Consider the following 24,829-nt stretch of genomic DNA (forward strand, 5'->3'; position numbering starts at 1 on the left):
TTAATTCCCTTGTTTTTTTTGGGGGGGGGGGGGTTGAGGGGAGGGGTAGTGGGGGTTATATATTGGATATGGGGAAGAGATTATGACATTGGAATAAACTAATTTAGCTACTGAATACTTGTTTTTAAGTTTCAACTGGAAATAAGATATGCAGAATGCATTCTTAGGTAACTGTTTGTTTGGAAACTAAGGGAAGGAAAAGAAAAGGAAAGTAGAAAGAAGGAAAAGAGGAGCAAGGAACTGATTTATGACCTGAAAGGCTGCTAGCAGAAGCAATGTGAGAAGGGAGCATTTAGACAACAAATTTTGAAAAAAAGGGAGGAGCTTTTAGACAAATCTGATCTATGACAATGGGATAAGATGTGCTTTTCGAAGTTGGAGTTCAGTGTTTTATGAAGGAACTATATCAGAGAGTTTTAAGACCTCCGAGGAAAGAGCAAGAGAGTGAGGAACAACCTTAGTCTAAGGAAAAGGCCAAAGGGGCCAGAAAGCGAAATTATCTCTCCACTTCTTTGCTTTAAGCCAAGCATGAGAAGGGAAAGTCTTGTAGTTCTCTCTTCCCTTCTCCAGTTTACAAAAGCATGGTTATGAAAATATTATGCATGAATGGACTTGTCATATAATTCGTTGGGTAAGTTTTCATATACATATAAGGATATCTTTCTATGTAACTTTTGGGATTTGAACATGTAAGTCTCTTTGAAAGTCTCTTCAAGTATTCTACTGAAAGAGGTATCTGGCAATACTTCAAAAGTCTGGATTAAAGGGATCAAAGTTCTTTCAAGTATAGTTTTTTTTAGCACTACCTAATTTTAGTATGGTCATGGACATAGACACATAGTGATACCCAAACTTTTTTTTCCGTTCACAAGGACACAAAGTTCTACATTAACTTGTGATCTAGTAAAAGATGAACTATCATTTATGGAGTGACACGTGTAGTATTTACATCTTACTCCAAAAGATTTGGACAAATAGAGATGGCACCTTATTTCGGTGTTCTACTTAAAACATCTCTTCAACAGTTCATTGGGTCTTTTTATAATGGTGGTATACATACATAAGAGAACTTTATATGTTGTCTCTGGAGTGCACACAATCACAGTATCTGTCACTACATAAAAAGATAAAGAAGAGAAAGAGGAAATATGGCCTTTCAACTTATGTTTAAATGCTGACCGTGACTCCTTATATGGTGATATTTTGTTTTGCTGTCAATTTTTTGGGGGGTGATGGGTGGTAAATCTTATTGTTAACGACTTTGGACTTTTGATGCAGTGCACTAGAACCTTCTTCTCTTAGTCGTGCTGTATATCCATTGTTAACCTCATATGCCTCACCGGATACGCAAGCATATCCTCGACATTCCCTGAGCCGAGCTGCGCTGATTACAAGTGGCAGTCCAATATTTTTCCTTGATGCATTCACAAATCTTATTGTGTTCTATTCCTCGACAGCAGACCCTTCACTTCCGTTTCCGCCACCTCAGGACTGTAAGTAACAAATATCTTCTTACTGTTTCATTAGGTATCACTGGAACCTTATTGTGGGTGCATTTCTGAGATGTGAAACTTTGATGTTGATAACCAGGTTTACTGAGAACAACAATAAACAAGCTGAAGCAAGAGAGGTGTATCACACCGAAACTTTCATTTATCAAGGGAGGGCAGGATGATGCAACGGCGTTTGAGAATTATCTGATAGAGGAACAAGATGTTGAAGGAAGCGGCTTTACTAGTGTCATGGGTTTCGTTTCATTCCTCGAGGAGATTAACCAAAGCACATTGGAGTACTTGAAATAAGTTGTGCATCCATCTTTCAACACCACAGGTTATGACAGGAAGCAGGTACCTCCAAACTCACTGTACAATTCGACCAGAAACAGTTGTATCATCGACAACCAATGTACAAGTGCAAACTTTTGCAACAAAGGGTTACATGTAGCATCACAGCAAGCATTTCTGACTTACTCAGAGCAGTTGTACCAATGTCACCTCCCAAGACCGTATCGTTATAGGTTTCCCAGTTCAGCTTTAGACAGTAGATTTGCTCATTCAAAATTTGTACCAGAAGCTGGCTCAAACTTTTATCTTTTTCTTGGGTTGATAGTTGATACCTTAAATATAGAATAAATAGCTGTGTTTTGAACCAGAATTTTGTTGTTTGTCAGATTTTCTGTTCTTTTCTCAATTCACACATTTGGTTCCGTTGGTGCATTGGCATATGCAAAATGAATGTAATTCTTTTCTCCTTCTGTTGACCTATGTTTTTGTTCTTGTGAACTACAAAGTTTAGTGTTCAAACAATCTTAGTTTGAATTAGCAATGAATCCGTGTCGGCAAGTCTCACTTTTGGCAGGTAAAATTCTCTCTATCAAAGGTGATTTTTTCATTTTCCGGACTCAAACTCGAGAGTCGAGAGCTTCAATTGTACTTGCCACCATCTTTATAATCAATCTGAAGTGACAAGTTCAGTGTTGTGGAAAAAAGAAGTTTTTTAAACCGGATGATTTTTACAATAATGGTTTTGTAGATGAGGTCGTTTTCAAGTAGTGTTCGATCAGTTATGTATTAATAAATTGATTGGTATAAGGTTATCGACAAAAGAGATTTGCCTATGCCACTTGTTTCTTTTTGTCCAAATTGCTTTTAATTTGTCTAATTCACTTTCTTTTTTTCACTGTGAGCTTCGAAAATATCCTTTGGGGTGAGCTTACTACTCATATGCTTTCTGTAATTATCCGCTCCGTATGGCTGTTCAGCGTTTGCCGTGGACACAATAATTGATACACCAGAGGTGCATCCTTTCCACTTCTCTTGTTTTAGGAAAAGCTCCTATCAATGCTCTAATGAACCGAACTGTTTCAGGTCCGAGATCAGTAATTGATACACCAGAGGTGCTTCCTTCCCAGTTCTCTCGTTTTAGGGAAAGTACCTATCAATGCTCTAATGCCCACACTAGATATGAACCGAACTGTCTCAGGTCTAAGATCGGTCCGATGATCAACAGATACACTAGATGTGCATCCTTCTCGGTCAACTCAATGCTCTAACGCCCACACCAGATATGAACTAAATTGTCCCAGGCTCGAGATACTCTCTTGAATTTTTGACTTCGCTTAACTAATGAGTAAATATTCGATTTTAATAATTTTGACTTTTGACCTTGAACGTTTGTTTGTATTTTTTTTTGTTTTTTTGGTTGGGCTTTGCTCACAAAATGGATGATTGGGCTTATACAAACTTACAAAGAGCCCACAAAATCCCCTTTCAATAAATTCGAACCCCAAACTATACTGCTTCTTATTCTTCTGCAAACTTTCTAATTCTCCGGTCAATTTTTCCGGCGATCTAGTTGTAAGTTCACTTCTCTTTCGATTACCATGATAAACCCTAAAACCCTAAAACATTTTTGTTATGAGTATGCATGTGCTTTCAGTATTCTTGCGTCTCCACTCTCCATCGAACTTTTTTTTTCTCACATTTGTTGAGTTAAAATTTGTTATTTTTGTGGAAGATTCTACATTGCATCCATGATAGACAGTTGATTAAAGCTGTGTTTGTATTTAGAAAAAGTGAGTTGTGAAATGCCTAATACCTGTTTGGTAAAATGCCTCAATAAACTGTTTGATTTTGGTTTGAAATGCCTACTCCTCATTTGCTTTCATTGTGATTTTGTTGTCTCGGAAAATGCATGACCGAGTATGAAAATGTGATGAATTGAACTTTATACAGTGATGAAATGTGGAATTTTAACTGAAGTATTATGAATTTGGTTTAATACTTTGATAATTTGGTCCTCCTTTACACCGAATTAGTTTGGTTGGGTGTTCGGTGCACACTTTTTCTAATCCGAAGAACCGAACGCCCACCCCTTCGTGAGCATTTTTATATAATCTAATAAAACACTATTGGGGTGGGATAGGGTGGGGAGTGGGAGTTTGGGGGTGGTGTGGGGTGGGATGGTCAAGAGGTGGAAGGTTGGGTGGGTGGGGAGTAGACTATAATGAACTTGAAATGTTATATTGAACATGTTTTCCCTAGTTTAATTGGGGAAGTCAGTTTCCTCGTATTTAAGGAACTTGTTTTCCTAGAGAAAATGTTCTCTAATATATTTTGATCAATCAAACACCCCCTAAGTTGTGATAGTTTTTCTAATTTGGCTTTTAGATTGATAATATAGGATATTCAAATTCTAATCGGATAAAAATCAATATGTTTGTGTATAATAGTAGAGTTTTCATATCAGTGATAATGGTTCCATGTTTATTTTCATTATTGAACATCTTTTGTTTTTTATACTTTTTCCTTTCTTACAAGGAATAAGCTATTCTTTATGGGGGAAAAGGTTTAGAGAAAAAAAAGAGATTATATTATGAAGAAATGAGGTGCAAGAATGAAAAATGCTCTAGTTGTGCTCTCCTGCTATTGTTGTTTCATTAGACCCTTTTCAGTGAAACTTTGGTGTTTGCTTTTACCTCTGCCTTTGTCCTCTGATGTTACTGACTTAAGGCTCTATTTCTGGATTTAGAGGGAGGGAGAAACTGAAAATGGTATTGGAAGGGAAATATTCTTAGCTTTGCAAAATTTAGTCTTGGTAGTTTTTATGTTACAGTCCAAATTAGGGATTTTATCCATTCACCCTTTAGTGTCTTTTTTGCCAGAGTTAAGAGAATATCATTTTGCTATTTTTTTTTTTAGCAATTCGTCTTTTCCCAATCTCTGATTCTTCATTTAGAAGGCTTTAACAGGCTGTAGCATATAGCCTAGAGTGCCATCCCCCCAAAAGCAAAAGAATAACTCTTTTAGAGCTACAATGTTGCTTATTTGAGGCTCCCGGGGAAGTATCTAATTTGTAAGGAAGACTATGTTGCTACTGAATTGTAGGTTCATTTTCAGGAGAAAAAAATGAAGAAAGGAATTCACCCTCAAATGCAATGGATATCCTACGTGACTCAAAGTGGACGGTTGATGCATGTTATGATGACCAAAATACACCAAACAGGCAAGGTTTATCACATAAGAGCAAGGCGTCAGATGGCTCAAAGTCTTGGTCAGATTGCAAAGTTTAAGCGCCGATATGGTGAGAAGGAGGAAGAGGTGGAGAAAACAGATAAATGAATGCATAAGTTGGAAAAAGAGTGAATCTCTGATGATTTTGTGGATGGATTCATCCTTGCCTTTTCCTTTCCGTCTCATCTTAACTGGCCTTCTTGTATGCTGTCACACCCCTTTGAATGTCTGTTGAACATTAGCAAACAACCATTCTTCCTACTGTGTACACCAATTCAATGATGTTTTTGCAGCAATTATTATGGCTCGTCCTCCTGTCAGCGTTTAATAAGAAACTTTAGCGTCTCTATTTTCTTATGTGGAACTGTTGATATCTACTCTGCACCCTTGTTAAACGGCCACGATTCTGCTTTGGTACAGGTTTTTCCCTTGCATATTTCCTGTTGTTGCCTGATCTTCAGTAAACTGTTATAGTGTTGCAGTTACATGTTTTCTAGTTCCAAAGGTACGTACATTCATATGATTGTTGCTCAAAATTGAACACTACTGTCATTGACCGGTTGTGGGCAGTAATGAACCATGGGCAGTGAGAATTCATATAGTCCTCTCGATTTGTTTGGGGGACCAAGACGTATTTATTGAAGAGCAATAGTTATTTATATCTGTATTTGTGTTGTTCAATGTAGATTATATTTGGATCGGTTTCTCATGTGAAACCATATAAGGAATTCAATTACTAACAAAGTCAATCACACATATTCCAGAAAAACTAAGAGAATTCTAAATTTCTGTTTTGTGACACAGACTTCAAAAAAGTTATGTCCACCTTTTGAAAATTAAGGGTATTATTATTTAGTAGGTAGTTACCATTGGACTCACAAAATTTTAGCTCAAACAGAGTTGTGATCACAAAATTTTAGCTCAAACAGAGTTGATCACACATGTTCTAAAAAAATCATAGACTATAATATACTCGAAATATTGAGATAATTTTGAATTCTTGTTTCGTGACATGAACTCCAAAAATATGCAATGTCCGCCTCTCGTATATCATTTAATAAGTCGTTACCAATGGATGATGAATCCACAAAATTTGAGCTCAAACAAAGTCAGTGACACATGTTCCAAAAAATTCATTAACTAATACACGAAAAATGGAGATAATTCTTAATTCCTATTTCGTGACACATAAACTCCGAAAAAGTGATGTCAAGCCTTTCAAACAATGAGTATCATTCAATAAGTTGTCACCGATTGATCCACAAAATTTGAACTCAAATAGAGTCGATCACTCAAATTTCATAAAATTCACGAACTAACACAAACGGAAAATCGAGATGATCTCAAATTCATTTTTCGTCAGCAACTATGATATGCTTTAGAACTCATGAGAACTCTCCTCAACCCGATGATAATATCTCAGATAAAATTTCAAAATGTACTCAAAAGTTTATAATTATATGACATAAATAAACACATCGAACAGGAGGATGGACAAAAAGGACGACAAATTCCCAAAGAACTTCATTTTACTCCAGAATAAAACTCTACAAACTGTTTGTTAACTTTGCATCCAAGATAAGATTACACTTTTCTGAGGGGTTAATAACAAAGGCATGAGTAAAATGTCTAACGATGAAGGCAAGCACAAACAATAATCTTGTTAATCATCAACACTATCCTCAACTTCATTGACTTCCTCTCCAGCTTGTGCATCTTCATTTTCGTTATCCGAGGGTTGTTCTTTCATCTTACCCTTCCCATTTTCCACAGGTTCTTTCAGCTTAGCCTTTTTGTTAGATTCTGGGGACTTTGATGACACTGACTTCCTTTTAGAGTTCTTCTCTCTGAATCCTGTAAAAAGAGGGAAGAATATGTAAAGCAAAGATAGGTGTAAGTCCATTTCATCACCACAGTAAATTTTGCCTCATTTCGAATCAGACCACGAAAGGCAGTTAAAGCAATAATCTATCAGTTATCATACATGTATCTATCTGATATTGCACAGAGTTCTCTGAATTTAACAATTCGAGGATGTAAAACACATGACAAACAAATGATATATGTTTAACCAGTCTGAAACTTGCCACAACAGGAAACTCGAATTAAGAGATCAATTAGAATCAACAATGATCAATTCCAGACAAGTTGGGATTACAAATATCAATGATCCAGTTTAGTTTTAAGTAGAGATTTAATTGAGGTGATTATTGCATATTACATAAATAAGGGGTAAAAGAGCTTCTTTTTCTATGACGGATGGGAAGAAATTATGTGAAATAACGGATAAATTCAAACTCATGAGAAGACTAACTATAGACATGTACTTGGTAGTTGAACAAGAAATTGAAAATAGTTTTTTCTTCTAATTCATATGAAGAGAATGATTAATAAGCCCAAATGTTAAAACTTAATCTGTCCCAAATAATTACTCCCTCTCCCTCCAACTCAAAGTCAGGACCTTGTTTTTAAGACTCTCTACATGTCCTAGACAAGTGAGGTAGAGATACACTACTTAAGTCAGGACCTTGCTAGACTTGGTGTTTAACACCAATAAAGAGATCAGTGATTCAGAGAGCTCAATAAGCACTAATATCCTCAACTTGTCTGGTGTAAAGAGAGCTAGTGTGCCAGGCAACTCTCAAATATTCAGTCTTCAAATGTGAGCATTTATTTTCTAATTTCAGCTCTTTCTTGTTGTTTTGACCTTTTATAGAGTACCTCTAGACAAACCTAATAAAAATATGCAACACAGGTTTCACATCTGTTCGACGATAATAGCCAGGAGACGAAGGCAATCAACCTTTCTGGTGTGAAGGAAATAGTGCTTGTTGTTTTGAGACTAAAAAGAATCATATTTGTAGAGTCAAGAACCTGCGCCTGCATAGTCTGTTTTTTGGGTGTGAAGAGGGAGAACATGGAGCAGTATATTACTTGGATTCACTTGGAAATTATGTAGCTTGAATCTATTGTAGAATGTAGGGGCCTATGTTGTTGTGGTACTTTTGTGTACCTTCTGGGTACCTTAGTACCTAACCAATAGAACTTTTACCATATCAAATAAACAACAACATTGGCTATAGACATGGCGGATTGACACACATATGCTACTCTGATACAGCTCGAAAGATCTCTGACCATAATCCTCAGTAACTATTCAATTCTTTGAAGCTCTATGCCCTAACACAACACAATGGGCATATTTGGCTTATTACCGACTTTTATTTCTCCTTTTGATCAACATATGTACAAAGTAAATGTTAGTGTTAGCAGCAAGAAGAAGCAAATAGATCTTAACATTCTAGACTTTCTTTCACCCTTTAGTGGGAGTGAGGTCTTTAGAGTAAGTTAGAAGACACCTCAGCTTTCTATAGTAATGCAAGGTGATTTAATCAATTTGAATTAACGTACGTGGTACTCTAGCTCCATCGTGTTACTAAGATAACATTGAAGTTTCAACAACACAATCTATTCTTACTCAGAGAGACCTCAACAAGTGTCATCCTCCAACTTAATGAGGCCATAACACTCCTTTGGTTTTAGCAGAACAAAGAAAAATGACAAACTTTCTTCCCCCTAGTATGAATATGTTCAACTGTAGACCTAAACAAGCGATCAAGCATCATACACCGGATCACACTACGTAACCTGCCAATGATAGTATTTAACTCGATGGATGTATTTATGTGGCAAAGGGAAGTAAACAATCATCTTTTGTGAGCCCACCTCTCACAGATATAGTTCAGTAATAATATACTTAGTTTTAGTAGAAGAAAAATGTTGATGCTTTCAAGCAATAAGAAGAGAATAAGAGCAGTCAGATAAAAGAATAACTATTCATTGAAATTCAACACTTGGTTTTGCCAATTGAGATACAATTCATTAATGTAGCACATTGTTCTCATAAATCTGGAAGTAATATAGAAGAACTAAATAGACACAACAATCCAGATATCTGATCCCAATGTTGACCTGTGATTGTATGCAACAATCGGTGAATGAAAGGAGTATGTAGCTTATGATGGAAAGCGTTCAACTTCATGAGAAAAAAATACAGACTTGTCGAAAAAATTTAGAACAATGAAAAGAAACTGACCCTCGAGAGAAGCTTTGAGAGGCTCAATGAGCTCTGGAAACTCAATCTCTTCAAGGGCCTTGAACACATCTTCTGCATTTATCGTTTGCCTCTTAGACTCCTTGCATATGTCATTAGCACTGCAATTGCACATTGCAAATGAGATCACTCATTGAAGCGAAATATCACAAAAGAGAAAAGAGAAAACATAATCATGTTTCCATCTTTCTGCATCATCACTGATATATAATCTAACTTGTTCTTCATTTCCTCAATTGTCAACACAAAGCATGCCTTATTATGTTTTACATCAACCAATAAATAACCTTATTCACACTTCAGCACTAGCTTAGAATCGCAATATATCACTTTTTTTTCACAAATTCCCACCTTTTAGTGTTCATCCTACTAATCAACCAAAACTTAGATATCAATCAGTAAAAGAATTAGCTAATACACGGAACCCTTTAAATCCTAGATTACACAGTTTCAGAGAATTCCCAATTTTCTTTTAGCAACAAGCCATTTTCACAATCAACACAGTCCTAATTTTCAGCTTCAGATCAGTTCCTATAAATACTCAAAAACTTCACCATAGATCAGCAAAAGGATGGTTTTTTAAAACAAAATCCTTTTAACTCCAGAATTACAAGAATTCAAAAAGCACCAAATTTTCATTTAAGCAACAAGACAATTCTTCCTCTTAGGGTTCATCCGACCTAATCGCCCAAAAATTGAAGTATGGGAGCTGATTAACTAAAAAAGAATACCCAATACAACAACAAGGGATTGGACTTCTGACTCAAGCTCATCACACAGGACTTGCCTAGTGCAATTTATCTCTCACGTGTGATTAGCGAGCTATTGCACAGGAGCGAGGTTTACCCTGTGCTGCAGGTTTCCTCGCCATCAAAAACAGAATACCCAATACACATCCCAGATCACAAAATTTCAGAAATTTCCCTATTTCCTTTTAGCAACAAAACAAACAATCCTAAATTTCAATTTTTTAAGGCTGAATCCATAAATAATCAGTAAAAGAACAAAAATTTAACAAAACCCACTTGAATTCCGGATCACAAAATTCAAAACAACACCCATAATCTCCAACCCTTTTCATCATTTTCCAGGAACTAATTGAAATTTATCAAAAATAAGAAAGAATTGAAACTAATATGCGAAACCCATTAAACCTTACGTTGCGGAGAGGTAATGGATGAAAAGTCGAGCACTTTCAGAGAAAGCAAGGAGCGAGTCACGAAGAAGTGAGATATCAGTATCGGTAGATAGCTGAGAAAGCTTTTCCTTCACAACCCTGCGTACAATAGTTTTGGGAAGACCCTCTTGATCGATTTGCACTGTTGCTTCTGCTACTACTTTCTCCTTCTGCTTCTCTATCTCTGCCATTTTCTCTCTCTCTCTGTTTGGCTGAATACTGAAAGATGATTTTTGGGGTTTTAGGTTTCTTTTCCCGCCATGAAATTGTTACATGGAAGAGGATTTTATTCAATATAATATATAAACGTGTTTTTTAATCTGATATGGATTAAACCGCAATTTTGAGAAGACACAAATAGATATTTAAATTTGCATAAAGTTGATTGAGTAGACATACATATTTAATCTGACATAATACACGTAGATGTGACGTAGGACATGAATCGTCAAGTAAGGCTGCGTATCGATCGATTCGATTTTGAAATTTATTGGTTCAACTAATCGGTTGTCGGTTTGTAGACATGCTAACCCATTAAGAACCATTAAGATATTGGTTTATCGGTTATTTGTTTTCGGTTATTGATCGTTGTCGGTTCGATTATCGGTTTAACCGTTAAAATTTGACCCAAAAATAAATGATTAAAAATCACGTAGAAACATGGTGACAAACCAAATAAAGCACATGAGTTGATAAATTGTGTATCTTGCTAAAAAATAACACTAATACATTGTAGAATAATCGAAAGTTTGAAACCGCCAGAAATAAAAATATGAAACTAAATACTAAGTGAAGTACTTTATATACCAAAATAGTATAAATATAATTTATTAATTAAGCTCCTCAATTTGACCCGGTCCGTCACGCTTTGGACATTGCCACCGGGATCGTTGAGGCCCCCTGAAGACGGATCTACTTCACTGAGAAGACGCGGGTTATCGTTTAACCCGTTAAGAAAAAACCTCAAATTATCAAGAACCGATAATCCAATAATAAAAAAAATCAAAAACGTTAAACCAACAACTCATTAACGATATTTGGGTTATCGAGCACTAAAGTTAAACAAATACACACATATATCATCCTGGTATTCGTGCTTGGCCATCAGGTTCTACTCTTTGGCTTCTGCAAACAAACCTGTTGGAGTCTCCTCTCTATCTGCAACAAATAACGATCATCAATTTTGTAAGAAATACTTTTTCACTTCTCCTTCATTGTGTAAGCATTTAGCTTAAAGATGTGTATGCAGACTTAGGCAGAGAATGAACAAAGAAGCCCAATTGGTTTAAAAGTTCTTATCTTTGATAAAAATGGATTTGGTTGGTGTTAGACAAAATGTTTACTTCAGAGTTATGGGAGGCTTAGGCTAAATAAGATGCCCAATTAGTCTAAAGTTTTAATCTTTGATGAAAGGTGGATTTGGGTTTAATTTGAAACATGCATGTTAGGTGTTTGACAAAATGTTTACTTCAGAGTTCACAGAGGCTTAGGCAAAAAAGATGACCAATTGGTCTCAAGTTTTAATCTTTGGATGAAAGGTGGATTTGGTTTCTTTATTATTTATTGTTTGTTCAGGCTAACTATGAAATACATGTTACCTTCCACTAGCAACAGGTACCAAGTAACTTTGTCCACCAAGATTAGGAGAAGTCATCTAGTGCTTTTTGTCTCTGAGGGGATTTGAACTTGAGACGACATGGTTCTCAACCCATTTTACTGACCACTAGACCACACCCTTGGGGTGTTGGTTCTTTGTTAATACATTCATGTTTAGGTGTTAGTCAAAATGTTTACTTCAGAGTTCAGACAGGCTTAGGCAGAGAGTGAACAAAGATGCCTCAATTGGTCTAAAATTTTAATCTTTGATGAAAAATGGATTTGGTTCTTTATATTAATACATTCACATTAGGTGTTAGACAAAATGTTTACTTCAGAGTTCAGGCTTAGGCAATAAAGATGACCAATTGTTCTTAAAGTTTTAATCTTTGATGAAAGGTGGATTTGGGTCTAATTTTTTTTTACCCACCTTTTGTCTTTTGACTCACTTATTAATTTGAACCCACAATCTGAAGGTTGCTTAAGGTTGGACGTGGAGAGCACTTACCACCCGAGCAACCCCTTTTGTCAATTTGGGTCTAATTAAAACATGCATGTTTGATAAAATGTTTACTTCAGACATGCCTAGGCAGAGAGTGATCAAAGATTCCCAATTGGTCTAAAGTTTTAATCTTTGATGAAAGGTGGATTTGTTTATGAAAAACCCTTGGCAAAACAAATAACAAGTGGAAGAGTAAATAGCTTTCATGTAGGCCCTTTTTTCTTCTATTTTTGAAGTTTCTCTGGTATAGATCCCTAGCAACTAGCTTAGGATTGAGGCGTAGAAGTTGTAGTTGTTGTTGAAAGTCGCTCTTGTATCAGTTTATGACCTTCTGAAGATTGATTGAAAAAGAATGCTCCTAACTCTCTGTGTATCAATGTCCTTGCCACCCTCTTTTTATAATGTAGCCTCCTAACTTTTTTTGCATCGATATCCTTACCACCCTCTTTCTAAAAGGTAATTAAATTTGAGGGCTTGATTTACAAGCTCAACTGATTCTACTAGTTAGAAAGAAAAACAATTAGTAGGGGATAACCACAACTTTTGAATTAAGGAACAATCGGACTAAAAATTGGAGGAAGCAATAAATATAATTAGATCTTGTTTTTCCTTTCCCTTGTAGGCATCCGTCGCTTCTGGTTTTCTAATTTTTCACGGGGCCACCTTGAGTCTTCCTCTTTAAAATTCCATAAGAATTATATTATTGTTACTCCATCTTTGCATGAATTCTTTCATGGTATGGGTATCATATGTGAAAGTAAAAAACTGTGCAAATGTAAACATGAATGGTGTTAAAAAAGAGAAATTTTCATCTGTGAATTCAGGACAGTCATCTCGAAAAGTTTGGCTCTGATTAGTCTGCAGAACAGAAGTCAGATTTCCCATATGTGCATGCTGTTATGTTCGAAAAAATGTTTCAGAGAGGAAGATTGTGCTCTTCATCTGTAGGAAGGTTTACCTAGCATTAGTATGACTATCTCCGTAACGATACTTTTAGTCTCGAGCTCGTTTGAGCAAGTCCCTCTCCTATTGGAGCTAAAATAGTAAGCCAATGATAAAAAAAAATTCTAGGTTATTGAGTTTCTTGATACTTCTTAATGTTTTAGGTTACTCAAGCATGGTTCATCGAGCTTAGTCTAGTTGTTTTCTGTTTTATATGAGTTCTTGAGTTTAGTAAACAGTTTTACTGATTATTGTTGTTACTATTATTCGCCTATGTTTTTTATCATTGTTGCACCCGTATGTAACTTTTTGTTGTCTCCAGTTCAGTAGGCGGTCTTGTTTGAATATAATGAAAGTACAAAAATAATGAAGTGGCTATCAAGGCTATTAGTAAGTAAAGAAGTAAGAGATTGATGATCGAAAAAAATGAGAATGCTTTCACATCACTTCAGCTCCAAGGACCTCTTGGCTCTGGTAATGTGTTCTTCCACTTGGCTATCAAAGGTTGAGCCACTTTCTGCCTGGTACAAGTTTAAATCCCATTATCACACACAACAGCCAGAGCAAGATAGAAAAAGAAGACAAGAAGATGAAGAACATAAACAAAACATGAACCAGGGACCATCTATTGGCTCTCCAGCTCGAGTCCAGAAGCTTATTGCTTCCCAATCAGATCCACTCCTTGCTAAAGAAATTTTTGATTTAGCCTCACGAGAACCCGATTTTCAGCACTCCTATGCCACTTTCCACACTCTCATCCTCAAGCTTGGCCGTTCCCGGCAGTTCTCCCTCATGCAGTCCGTCTTCTCTTCCCTAAAGTCACAGCATTATTCCATCTCCCCATCCCTTTTTTCGCGCATCATCCAAATCTATGGTGATGCTGGCCTACCTGACAAAGCCCTTAAAACTTTCTATACTATCCTGGAATTCAATATGAAGCCCCTTCCGAAGCATCTCAACCTCATTCTTGAAATCCTCGTAACGCATCGGAACTTTCTTCGCCCTGCTTTTGATCTCTTCAGATCTGCACATACATACGGAGTTTTGGCCAACACCGAGTCCTACAACATTCTAATGCGGGCATTCTGTTTGAATGATGATTTAAGTATTGCCTACTCGCTGTTTAATCAAATGTTTAAGAGAGAGATCAGTCCTAATGTAGAGTCATATAGGATTCTGATGCAGGGTTTGTGTCGAAAAAGTCAAGTGAATACAGCTGTTGACTTGCTGGAGGATATGCTGAATAAAGGTTTTGTTCCCGATGCTTTAAGTTATAGCACTCTATTGAATAGCTTGTGTCGGAAAAAGAAATTTAAGGAGGCTTACAAGCTTCTTTGCAGAATGAAAGTAAAGGGTTGCAATCCTGACATTGTCCATTACAATACAGTAATTCTGGGGTTCTGTCGAGAAGGTCGTGCTGCTGATGCCTGTAAAATCCTCGAGGACATGCCATCAAACGGGTGTCTTCCCAATTTGGTGTCTTATAGGACATTAGTTGGGGGTCTAAGCAATCAGGGAATGTACGATGAGGCTAAGAATTACATGGTGGAAATGATGTCAAAAGGCTTCTCTCCACATTTTTCTGTGGTTCACACGGTTGTGAAAGGTTTCTGTAACCTAGGTAAAATTGAGGAAGCTTGTGGAGTAGCGGGGAGTATTTTGAGTCATGGTGAACCCCTACATACAGATACATGGGAAGAAATTGTATCCAGGATCTTGGAATGGGATGCTGCTGAAAAAATAGGGAACACCTTGGTGGAACTTATTCAAGCCGAGATAAAACCTGAAATGAGAATAGTTGAGGCTGGCGCTAGGTTGGGTGAATATTTGATGAACAGCATAAAAAGTAAATCAAGGAAGGGTTGATCATTTCATAGGACAGGAATAGGTCCTGCTAAGCTACACGAAAAGGATGTTTACCTTGGAAGATAGCAAATGCACATGAAACCTGATACTGGTTAATACAACCCCGAAAAGGACTCTACTGTCAGAAAGTAAATTTGAGTTTATCTTGCTAGCTCGTCAAGCCAGTTCATTGACATGGTTGTTTTAGCAAGGTGAGTCTTCCTCTCCCATGGGCCATGTTTTTCTTGGCTCGCTTTATATGCATGTCAAATCATACTCGTTGAGTCTCCGTTTGTTCTTTTGAGTGGTAATTGGTCAAGTCTAAGAATATTTCTCAATCTTTGGATCTTACTTCTTATTTGCCTAGTTCCTTTTTCAGGTTTGCACTATTTTTTTTCGCGGTGCAAGAGTTGTTGGTTCAATAGACTTGATGAATCACGTTGAAGTTCTCAATGTTATTATGCCTAAGAGTGGAGCAACTTTGACAGAAGCAGAAATGCAGAGACATGAGTAATTTACTGAAGCAATCATTTTCAATGTCAAGTTAGGTTGGTTTAGTGTCTATCAGTCTGCTGAAGCAGCTTCTATTGGTAGTTTGGTACTATGTTATCAGCGGTCACAGAAAGGGATTCGTCATCTATTATATATGCATTAAAGACTAATTTTTTTAGTATATACAATGTAATTTTCTTGCGAATGGGGTTCAGATGAACCCTCTTCTGCACCTCTAGCTTTGCCCCTGATTATCAATACCTTATTCATCAACTCTTATTGGCCTACTAGAAGTTCATTAAGTGAGGGCAAATTAATTTCATTTTTACTTTAGTGAAGGCACATCAAGTTTTTTAGCTTTTCTGACCAAAAAAAAAAAAGGTTTTTAGCTTTAACTTCATAATAATAATAAACTCACGATTGGGCATAAAATATCAAAAATCAAATTACTGAATCGAATTGAAATTTTTGGTTATTTGGTATTTGATAATTCGGTATTTGGGAGTAAAATTTTAGAATTATTGTATTCGGGTTTGGGTTTGGTATGAGACATTAGTACTATTTGGTATTCGGTATTTCCCGAATACCAAATTATTTACTTAGTGAAGGTCATATATCAATATATCAATTACTCATTAGTGCAAGTCCAAAGAGAAAGTTAAAGAATAAGCATGAATAATCCAAATACATGCCTTTTAGTTATATCAATTTGCTTTTCTTGTTGATCTTCTATTATATCGTGTGTCCACATAAAAAAATAGAAATGATTTGGAGAAATAGTATTAACTTTGTAATACAAATTTCAATACGGTTTTACCGAATATCGTACCTAACCGAAGTTTAATTTACCGTTCCCGAATTACCAAACCGAAATTTAAAAATTTGGTATTTAGTATCTACTTTAAACTACCAATTACCGAATTACCAAACTCGAAATTTGAGAAATTCAAACCGAATATCGAATGTCCATCCCTAAACTTCCGTTAAGTTTCCAAGCTAATATAGTTATGATTTATATGAAGAATAAAAAGCCAAATGGAAGTGCGCTTGCTTGGCAAATAATGACCATGTCAAAGTAGTCAATACATCCTCACACGCATTAATACTTTCTCCACCATGGTTGGTATGGTCAAGTTAATCCTTTAAATATATTTAAAGGAGAAATCTCGTTAGCTTAGAAACTAATTATTTAGATATATGTTAGTTTATGATATTATGAATCAGATGTTGGTGTGTCCAAATATATGTATTTCGAGATACATGAGTTCAAAATAATGTGTAATTTATTTTAAATATACTGTATCCAAATGAATTCGCATGTATCTAGAATACATAGACAATTTTTTGTCCAAAAAAAAAATACATATACAAATCTCGCTCGCCTCCCTCTCATCTCGCTCGCATATATGATAACTCATATATATGTGAATCATACCAAATACATGTCATTTGTCCGTTAGATTTGAGAGAAGTATCAAAAACACCCATAAACTTGTCATCCCCGAACTATTGACAGCCTTACAAATATCCTTCTACTTGACTAACTATACTTAGATATACCCCGGATATACTCCCGATATGCCACATGACATAACAAGTGGTCTCAAACTCTTGTAGGAGCATGATGTTCTTAATAAAAATCGAGTGAAGTATTAAAACCATTCCTAAACTTGACAAGAATTTAGAGGGTATTTTTCACTAATGTTGCAAGAGCGGAGATGTACTTAGCTTCAATTAGTCAAGTAAATGTGTATTTTTAAGGGTGTCAATACTTCAGAGATAAAACTAACAATTTACATCAAATTTAGGTGTTCGAAACTTATCTCGAAAATATTCGGTAGGACTCACATTTGGATATGCATTTTGTGCTAGTTATAATCTTATCTTGTTTGGTACAACTCCTTAAACTACAAGAAATCGTTTGGTACAAAGTATTAGAAAAAAATAATACTAATATTAATTCTAATACATTCTAACTTAATTTATTTAATATAACAGATCAAACCGTCGATAATAAATAACTTCAAACTAAAAAAAAAAAAAAAACATAAGTATCCATTTTCGTCTTCTTTTAGTATTCACCACCGAACAACAATGTCTTCCTATGGCAACCGACCATCGTATTCTCCTTCTGCGCCGCCACTTTCCGACCCAAATGAGCCACCAATAGCCCACCCATATCATCCTCCTCCTTCTTCCTCCTCTGCAAATTACTCAAATTACCCTCATCAGTCTCAGCCGCAAACAGCTGGTTATGGACCTGGTTCTTCTTATGGGTATTACCAGAATCCACCAAATTATGGTTCTGGTTTTCCTCCGGGGACTGACCCACAAGTTATTCAGAGTTTTCAGATGGTAGATAGGGATTGTAGTGGGTTTGTTGAGGAGAAAGAGCTACAACAAGCTCTTTCTTCTGGTTACCAAAGGTTTAGTCTTAGGACTATTCGTTTGTTAATCTTTCTTTTCAAGAATCCATCTGAGTATTTTCCAAGAATTGGTGAGTTTGGGGGAAAAAAAACATATTTTGCTGGGATTTTGGTTGTGGGGTTCTTTATATTGATCTGTTTAGCTCAATTTTACTCATTTCTTGAATTTTTAGGTCTTTGGGTTTTTGTCGTGTAGGCTAATTGATTCATATGTAGCTTTACTTTTATATCAATGTAGTTCAAATTAACGATGGTGATTAGGAAAAAGAAGCGATTTTGGTTGTGGGGTTCTTTATATTGATCTGTTTAGCTCAATTTTACTCATTTCTTGAATTTTTAGCTCTTTGGGTTTTTGCTATGTAGGCTAATTGATTCATATGTAGCTTTACTTTTATATCAATGTAGTTCAAATTAACAATGGTGATTAGGAAAAAGAAAGGATTTTGTTGTTGTTGTGGTGGTGGTGGTAGAGTCCAAATGCTGGCAATATAATTTATCCATGTCTTTTGCTATGATTTTGGTTGTGGGGTGCTTTATATAGACTTGTTTAGCTCAATTTTAGTCATTTCTTGAATTTTAGCTCTTAGTGTTTTGCTATATAGCTTTTCCTTTATATGAAGGTAGTTCAAATTGACAATGGCGATGTTCTTGTTCTGATTAAGAATTAATGATTATAGATTATATAGCTAGTGTTTTGGTTTGTTTCTGAAATATTGTGGTAGTTAGCTATATGACATTGCTATCTAATTTTGTTGCTTTGTTTTTGCTATTCCTTGTTTACTTAAGCTTTGCCTTGTATTGCTGAACAGGACCAAAGGAATTTGCTGCACTATGGAGCTGTCTTGGTCAATGGAGGGTATTGTTCATTCCTTTCTGCTTTAGTTTTTAATTGTTAGGATAGCATTCAAGAAGTTAGATATGAAAACCTCAGGCAGAAACAAAAAAAAAAACTTAAAATGGTGGTTAGCATGAGGAAGAGCGGGTTGTAAAAGATAGGGAGGTGGAAGCAGATGGGGGGGATGATACAAAATAAGTTATATGCAGCCCAATATGGCCTTGTCCTGGGGTAATTTTTTAGTTTTCGGCCTATGGAAGAACATCAGTCACAGAAAGTGATGGGTAAACATTTTGGACAATTTGGAGAGTTGAGATACTATAGATGTTTCGAGAACAGATATTCACCTTTACCATGCATAAATTTTAAAGCTTTACAGTTCTTGTACTAAAACACACAACCAACATAAAAAAGAAATGAAGGTGATTGGTAACAAAGATCAAAAAGAAACATAGATGCTGATACTGAGGTTAACTTAGTGTATGTCTCTCACACCCTACCATAGCCATTCATATTTTGTTTTCAAGATCACCTTTTTCTAGTTTTAGTTAATGTCTCTGACATTTTGATCCTCTGGTTTGCAGGCCATTTTTGAGAGATTTGACAGAGATCGAAGTGGGAAGATTGATGCAACAGAACTAAGGGATGCTCTCTACAGTCTTGGATACATGGTGCCACCTTCTGTTCTTGAAGTTTTGATTTCCAGATATACTGATGGAAGTGGTAGGAGACCCGAGCTGTGTTTTGATAGTTTTGTCGAGTAAGTCTGATACTGCAATCACCTTTTCATTAAATAGATAGGTTTTCAAGTTGACTATGTTCTGAACTTTATGTTTTTATGATGCAGATGTGGGATGGTTGTGAAGGTAAAAGAACTGATCTCTTTCTATAAGCATTTCCTTACTCAATATCTTGATTTATGCATCTGCGCGGCTTCAATGTATTTCCCCTCATCTCTCCCCCACATAAAAGTGTGCCTGCTCTTGGGCTTGGAGAGGAGACTAACAATTATAAGTGTTAAACCTAGTTTGTCATTGCAATCTTATCCTTCTTATAATACTGAGTTTAGACGGAAGTGTGACAACTCAAATTAGAGGTCATGACTAGCACCTGATGGGCTACTCCAACTGTTATTAGAACTCCGATTTTAATAAGTTATGATATCTAAGAAAGTCTAACTGCAAACTGAAATTATTGATCTGAAAAAGCTAATACAATGAGCTGAAGCTGAAAATCTATATCGTGTACACGTCACTCAGCTCATAAGTACTTCTCTTTCTTATGCTCTCTGAATACTGAGAGCTGATGCATGTAGTTTGTTTTGGGAGTGCACTTCTAGAGTAGACCAAACTAGCATCGTCTGTAAGGATTAGCTAAATATCTCGGTGCATCATGCATACATATGTGGTGGTTCCTTCCCAACATATTCACCTAGGTTTTTTTTTTTTTGAACATTGGTAAAGTTGCATTCTTCAGCATTAAGGACATGCTGGCCACCTTCAAAAATTTACAGCCCTAACCAAAATTAACATTCACCTAGGTGTCCTGGCACATCGTGTTTGCATTCTGATGGTTTGACATTAGGGTGCTAGCACAATTTAATCTAAAGCTATTTATTGCTTAAGATCCGCTATGAAATCGAGAACTTCATTTTATCAATGCAAACACTTGTCAGGAATTTTGAAGGTTCGGAAACAGCCTCTCTACCTCCTCGGTAAGGTCTACGTACACTCTACCCTCCCTAGGCTCTACTTGTGGGACCTCACTGGGTATGTTGTTATAAATACTTGTCAGGAATATCACCTTGTTTCTGCACCCCCCAAAAAAAAAAAAAATAGCCAGCAGATGTATAAATATATGTATATTGGCGGCTGTAATTATTTTTGGCCAAGCGGCCGGGTATAGATATAATGTGCATCTTCTGATGTATTTTCCTTCAAAAAGAAATGCATTGAGATGGAATTTAACTTCAGTGTCATACCTTCCCACATCTTGATGGAATTCTTTTTGTATTTGTAACCATTAATACTGCACCTACTTGTGTTTGCCTTCATATTTGTGTTGTCTCTTAGTCCTTTTTTTGCAATTCTCAGGGCTTGACCGAAAAGTTTAAGGAGAAAGATACGCGTTATACTGGCTCAGCGAAACTGACGTATGATGAGTTCATGGCCATGATCCTACCTTTTATTGTGTCATACTAGGATGCTAGAAATTCATTTCTTATTTCATTTATTGTTCGTTTGGCGGTTTTGGAGGGAATTTCCAGAGTGGATTGTGTCAATATTGTGATCTTGACATTGTATATTTACAATTGTCTGTACAAAGTCTTTTCATGCCAATTCTTGTTCATATGTATTAAAGTTCTGATCATATCTTTATTCTATAATAATAAGAAAGCAAGTGGTGTTGTTCAAGTATGGTTTGTATAGTTGCAGAAAAAAAATATTTTTTGATATAAACTCATTTTAGATAGGTTGCATGTTACTGCAAATAAAATTTCTCATCTGCAGCAAGACTTGTACCTTAATGGTATTGGTATGAGTCTTGATTTTTATTACCTCCTTTAAAGTTCCGCTTGATGGATGAAATCTTCTCTCTTCTTAGAGTTCGTTCTCATGGACGTATGGAATATAAGACGAAGGTGGATGTTTTTTTCATTTTTTTTAGAAGAAAAGTTATCACCCTTGAAAGAATGCATAATAGCTCATGAATAATGATACAATAGCTTCGGTTTGAGTAAAAACCAAAAGGAAAAAAAAGTGCAAAGAGCATCGACACAAATTATCAGTGACCTCCTACATAATGTATGAGAGCTATACGTGAATCGAAAGAACCAATCAATTAAAAAATTTACAAGGTTTTCAAAGATTTAAGAGCACAACATAAAGAATAAGTTACTCTATTGACATAATATCCATTCTTATATAAAATTAAAGTGTGTTTAGCTATTCCTAATCCTTCAAGAATTGGCTTAAAATTATAGAGTATACAAGTTGTTGTACAGAAATAAATGTAATTTCATATCATTCATGCAAAAAGAATATTCTGTACACTGTGCCAAAGAGTTTAAATGACATGATATAAACCATGTACTAATCACAGGCCTATGATAATTCAGGTTCAATGTCATTCTTGGTGAATATTGCAGATTGCAGCATTAATACTTTTACAATCAAACTCCATAGTCTTCATCCAATTCTCAAAGTCTCCAATTTCCTGTGCCAAAATAAAATAAAAATAAAATATTGAAGCTACATATATCAACAATGTAACATCATCTATGTCTCTACAAGATCGGATTATAACATTACACGAAGTGTCAATATGAATGAAACACAGTTTCCACTGCATAGAAGCATATCATTTCTATAGAAACAAGTACGCCTCAGCTTCATCTAGTTGTAGTCCGGCTATTAAAAAAATTACAAGTCGGTGCACGAAGTACCATGCATTTATGCAGGATCCGGGAAAAGGATCGCCTTAAGGGGTATGATGTAGGCAGCCTACCCTGACGCAAATGTTAATGGTTCATTCCACGGCTTGAATACGTGCCCTATAAGTCACAGGGAAATGACTTTACTAGTGGAGACTGTTGCTCAAAGACTCCTTTTCAGTTAGGGTCAACTATAACTCGCCAAAGTTCAATCGTAGGAAAATCTAATACCCGAGAGAATCTTAATAGTTAAGTTAATTAGCTACCTAAACTTACACCTTGTATATTTATATTCTAGAGGAAATTTGCAGTCGATTTCTCTGTCTATAAAAGGCATCCCCTTCCTAAGTTGTAAATCATCTCATCTCTTTTCTCTTACTATGTGGTTCGAACATTTTTGCCTACTCCAAGGCCACACATAGAATAACTTTATATTAAAATGAAGAGAATGCTGAAGGGATAATGTTCAACTGGAGTGGGGGATGCCTATTTATAGGCAAAGAGATCAGCTGGAAATTTCCTCTTAAGAGATGAATATGTGAAAAGAAAAATTTATGCACGGCACCAAAATTATGTTTCTGTTTTCTTTCTTTCGGACTTTGCATTCTGACATTTACCTTCTTTCTTTTATGTGAATAGTGCATGTGATAGTATTGTATGTATGAATAATATCTCAACTGCATAAGGTGAAACACACTCACTATCTGAAGTCTGACAATGGAGGAGAGTATGATAGTCAAGAGTTCAAGGCATTTTGCACTGAAAATCGGATCAGAATGATCAAGACAGTTCTTGAAACACCAGAACAAACTGATGTAACTTCATGCTTCATATTAATAATTGAACCTCAGAATAAAGGTTTAAAAGTCGATCCAACAGTCTATGATGAGGCTCGTGCTTTATAATTGAATTTCCTAGTTCTACAAAAACAAGCTGACATTTTTTTAATCAACGTGTGCGCATCTTGCTACCTCATACGAGGCGAACTACCAACTAACTTTTGTCCATCAAAACACACAAAACGGAAAGAAATCACCTAGCGTTTTCTACTCAGCGGAACTTAGTCAAGGTGATATCTATTTTAGCTGGATGTTAGAGCCTAAAAGCTACACATTCATCAGAAAAATTCAATCTTGAATAAACATAAACACAAGTAGCTAGCAACATGGACTGACCTTAATTGCAGTATTGATAGAGTGTGAAGCAGCAAGCCATTGATCAGTTTGCTTTCCAAATTGCAAAATGCTTGCAGTTAAAGCACGAATTTCCATTTCAATTCTCTTTTGCATTACAAAAGCTTCTTGTACTTCTCTATTCACTGAATCCACTAACAGCTCCGAAACCCGCCTTGCACTACGAATCCCATCCTTCTTCGCCTTCTCTGAACCAAAATTCAAAATACCCACAACCCAATTTTGTCAAATTCCAGCAACCCACAACCCACAACCCAATTCATAAAATTCAAGAATTCCACAACCCACTTTTGCAAAATTCGAAAAACCTAGAAACTCAATTCGAAAAATTCGAGAAACCCACAACCCAATTTTGTAAAATTCGAGAAACCCAGAAACTCAATTCGAATAATTCGAGAAACCCAGAACTCAATTTGGTAAAATCCAAGAAACTCACAAACCAAATGCTGAAAAAAAAAACATTGAATTCAAATGGATTTATGTATTTGTTACTAACCGGTGGATTCACGGAGCTTGAGAGATGAAGAATGGTGGGAGTTGATGATTTGAATGAGTGAAGCTTCTAAGCCATTAGGATCTACTTGTTTCGACCGATCCATCTTCTCCCCCTAGTGACACTGCAATGGCAGCTCAAAGGAATTGAATCTTACAGAATGATTATTAAATGGCTTAATACATACTAAGCCCTAAATTTGACGGAATATTTCATTTAGACACTTAAACTATAATCGACTTCACTTCGATCACTAATTTCGTAGGTTTCTAAGAAATTTCTCTCGTAATTAGTTATTACGACGATCAAGGTTAGCGAGCAAGGGCGGAGCTGACTCATTGATTATAATTTCGATTGAATTTCGTAATTTTGATTCAGATTTTATATTTAGTTTGTAAAAAGTTATTGAATATATACAAATTATAAATTTTAAAATCTAGTAACTTTTAAAAAAAATTACATTTCAAATTCATAAATTCAAAATTTTAACTTTGCCTATTTAGTAATCATGTCTCAATTGAACACATTAACTTCTACTTTAGTGTTTAAATGAGGCATTTTTTATTCAAAAAAATTGAAGAAAAACTAATTACATTTAATTTCATTTGTCTATTGAATAGTTAAGCTGGCAGCATAACTATTTTTAATAGATGAACAAGAATACACGTAAAAGAAAATAATCTAAATTTGAGTTAACAGTGTCTAATTGATGCTATAATTTGTTACTCCCTCTATTTTATATTAATTGAATTGTTGAGATATTTTTTAT

General features: G+C 35.7%; 6 protein-coding genes across 10 annotated transcripts in view; 4 read left to right on the forward strand and 2 right to left on the reverse strand.

Moving 5' to 3' along the window:
• The window catches only part of LOC102602681 (protein transport protein sec24), an 11,390-nt gene extending 9,130 nt beyond the window's left edge, over nt 1-2,260 (forward strand). Inside the window, exons 13-14 of the mRNA XM_006362824.2 lie at nt 1,279-1,493; nt 1,591-2,260. Coding sequence (XP_006362886.1) covers nt 1,279-1,493; nt 1,591-1,802 — 427 coding nt within the window. The 3' untranslated portion in view covers nt 1,803-2,260. The remainder of the gene's footprint in view (nt 1-1,278; nt 1,494-1,590) is intronic.
• A 994-nt stretch (nt 2,261-3,254) lies between these two features.
• Nucleotides 3,255-5,369, forward strand: LOC102603013 (uncharacterized). Of its 3 annotated transcripts, none has more exons than XM_006362825.2 (2): nt 3,255-3,356; nt 4,899-5,369. In XM_006362825.2, exon 2 carries the CDS (start codon nt 4,908-4,910, stop codon nt 5,118-5,120), a length of 213 nt encoding a protein of 70 aa, XP_006362887.1. In that variant the 5' UTR covers nt 3,255-3,356; nt 4,899-4,907; the 3' UTR covers nt 5,121-5,369. The 3 variants fall into 3 exon arrangements, with proteins under 3 accessions (XP_006362887.1, XP_006362888.1, XP_015158686.1); XM_006362826.2 differs by having other exon boundaries at nt 3,265-3,356; nt 4,887-5,369; XM_015303200.1 differs by having other exon boundaries at nt 3,267-3,360; nt 4,902-5,369.
• Nucleotides 5,370-6,514: 1,145 nt separating this feature from the next.
• Nucleotides 6,515-10,564, reverse strand: LOC102603585 (DNA polymerase epsilon subunit 3). The gene is made up of 3 exons (XM_006362827.2): nt 10,286-10,564; nt 9,109-9,227; nt 6,515-6,866 (listed from the first exon to the last, which is right to left on the reverse strand). Exons 1-3 carry the CDS (start codon nt 10,492-10,494, stop codon nt 6,676-6,678), a joined length of 519 nt encoding a protein of 172 aa, XP_006362889.1. The 5' UTR covers nt 10,495-10,564; the 3' UTR covers nt 6,515-6,675.
• A 3,115-nt stretch (nt 10,565-13,679) lies between these two features.
• LOC102603919 (pentatricopeptide repeat-containing protein At4g01400, mitochondrial) lies at nt 13,680-16,001 on the forward strand. Of its 2 annotated transcripts, none has more exons than XM_015303210.1 (2): nt 13,680-15,400; nt 15,556-16,001. In XM_015303210.1, the coding sequence occupies exon 1, from the start codon at nt 13,770-13,772 to the stop codon at nt 15,207-15,209; it is 1,440 nt and encodes a 479-aa protein (XP_015158696.1). In that variant the 5' UTR covers nt 13,680-13,769; the 3' UTR covers nt 15,210-15,400; nt 15,556-16,001. The 2 variants fall into 2 exon arrangements, with proteins under 2 accessions (XP_015158696.1, XP_006362890.1); XM_006362828.2 differs by having other exon boundaries at nt 15,568-16,000.
• A 1,699-nt stretch (nt 16,002-17,700) lies between these two features.
• LOC102604258 (probable calcium-binding protein CML48) lies at nt 17,701-21,353 on the forward strand. 2 transcript variants are annotated; one of them, XM_006362829.2, is made up of 5 exons: nt 17,702-18,177; nt 18,916-18,962; nt 19,526-19,701; nt 19,789-19,807; nt 21,035-21,353. In XM_006362829.2, the coding sequence occupies exons 1-5, from the start codon at nt 17,775-17,777 to the stop codon at nt 21,140-21,142; spliced, it is 753 nt and encodes a 250-aa protein (XP_006362891.1). In that variant the 5' UTR covers nt 17,702-17,774; the 3' UTR covers nt 21,143-21,353. The 2 variants fall into 2 exon arrangements, with proteins under 2 accessions (XP_015158694.1, XP_006362891.1); XM_015303208.1 differs by lacking the exon at nt 21,035-21,353 and having other exon boundaries at nt 17,701-18,177; nt 19,789-20,379.
• A 490-nt stretch (nt 21,354-21,843) lies between these two features.
• On the reverse strand, nt 21,844-24,327 carry LOC102604585 (biogenesis of lysosome-related organelles complex 1 subunit 1). Its single transcript, XM_006362830.2, has 3 exons — nt 24,064-24,327; nt 23,550-23,755; nt 21,844-22,157 (listed from the first exon to the last, which is right to left on the reverse strand). Exons 1-3 carry the CDS (start codon nt 24,164-24,166, stop codon nt 22,068-22,070), a joined length of 399 nt encoding a protein of 132 aa, XP_006362892.1. The 5' UTR covers nt 24,167-24,327; the 3' UTR covers nt 21,844-22,067.
• Between the last annotated feature and the right edge of the window lie 502 nt (nt 24,328-24,829).

The sequence above is a fragment of the Solanum tuberosum genome, unplaced genomic scaffold (assembly GCF_000226075.1).
Source record: "Solanum tuberosum cultivar DM 1-3 516 R44 unplaced genomic scaffold, SolTub_3.0 scf00392, whole genome shotgun sequence".
NCBI lineage: Eukaryota > Viridiplantae > Streptophyta > Magnoliopsida > Solanales > Solanaceae > Solanum > Solanum tuberosum.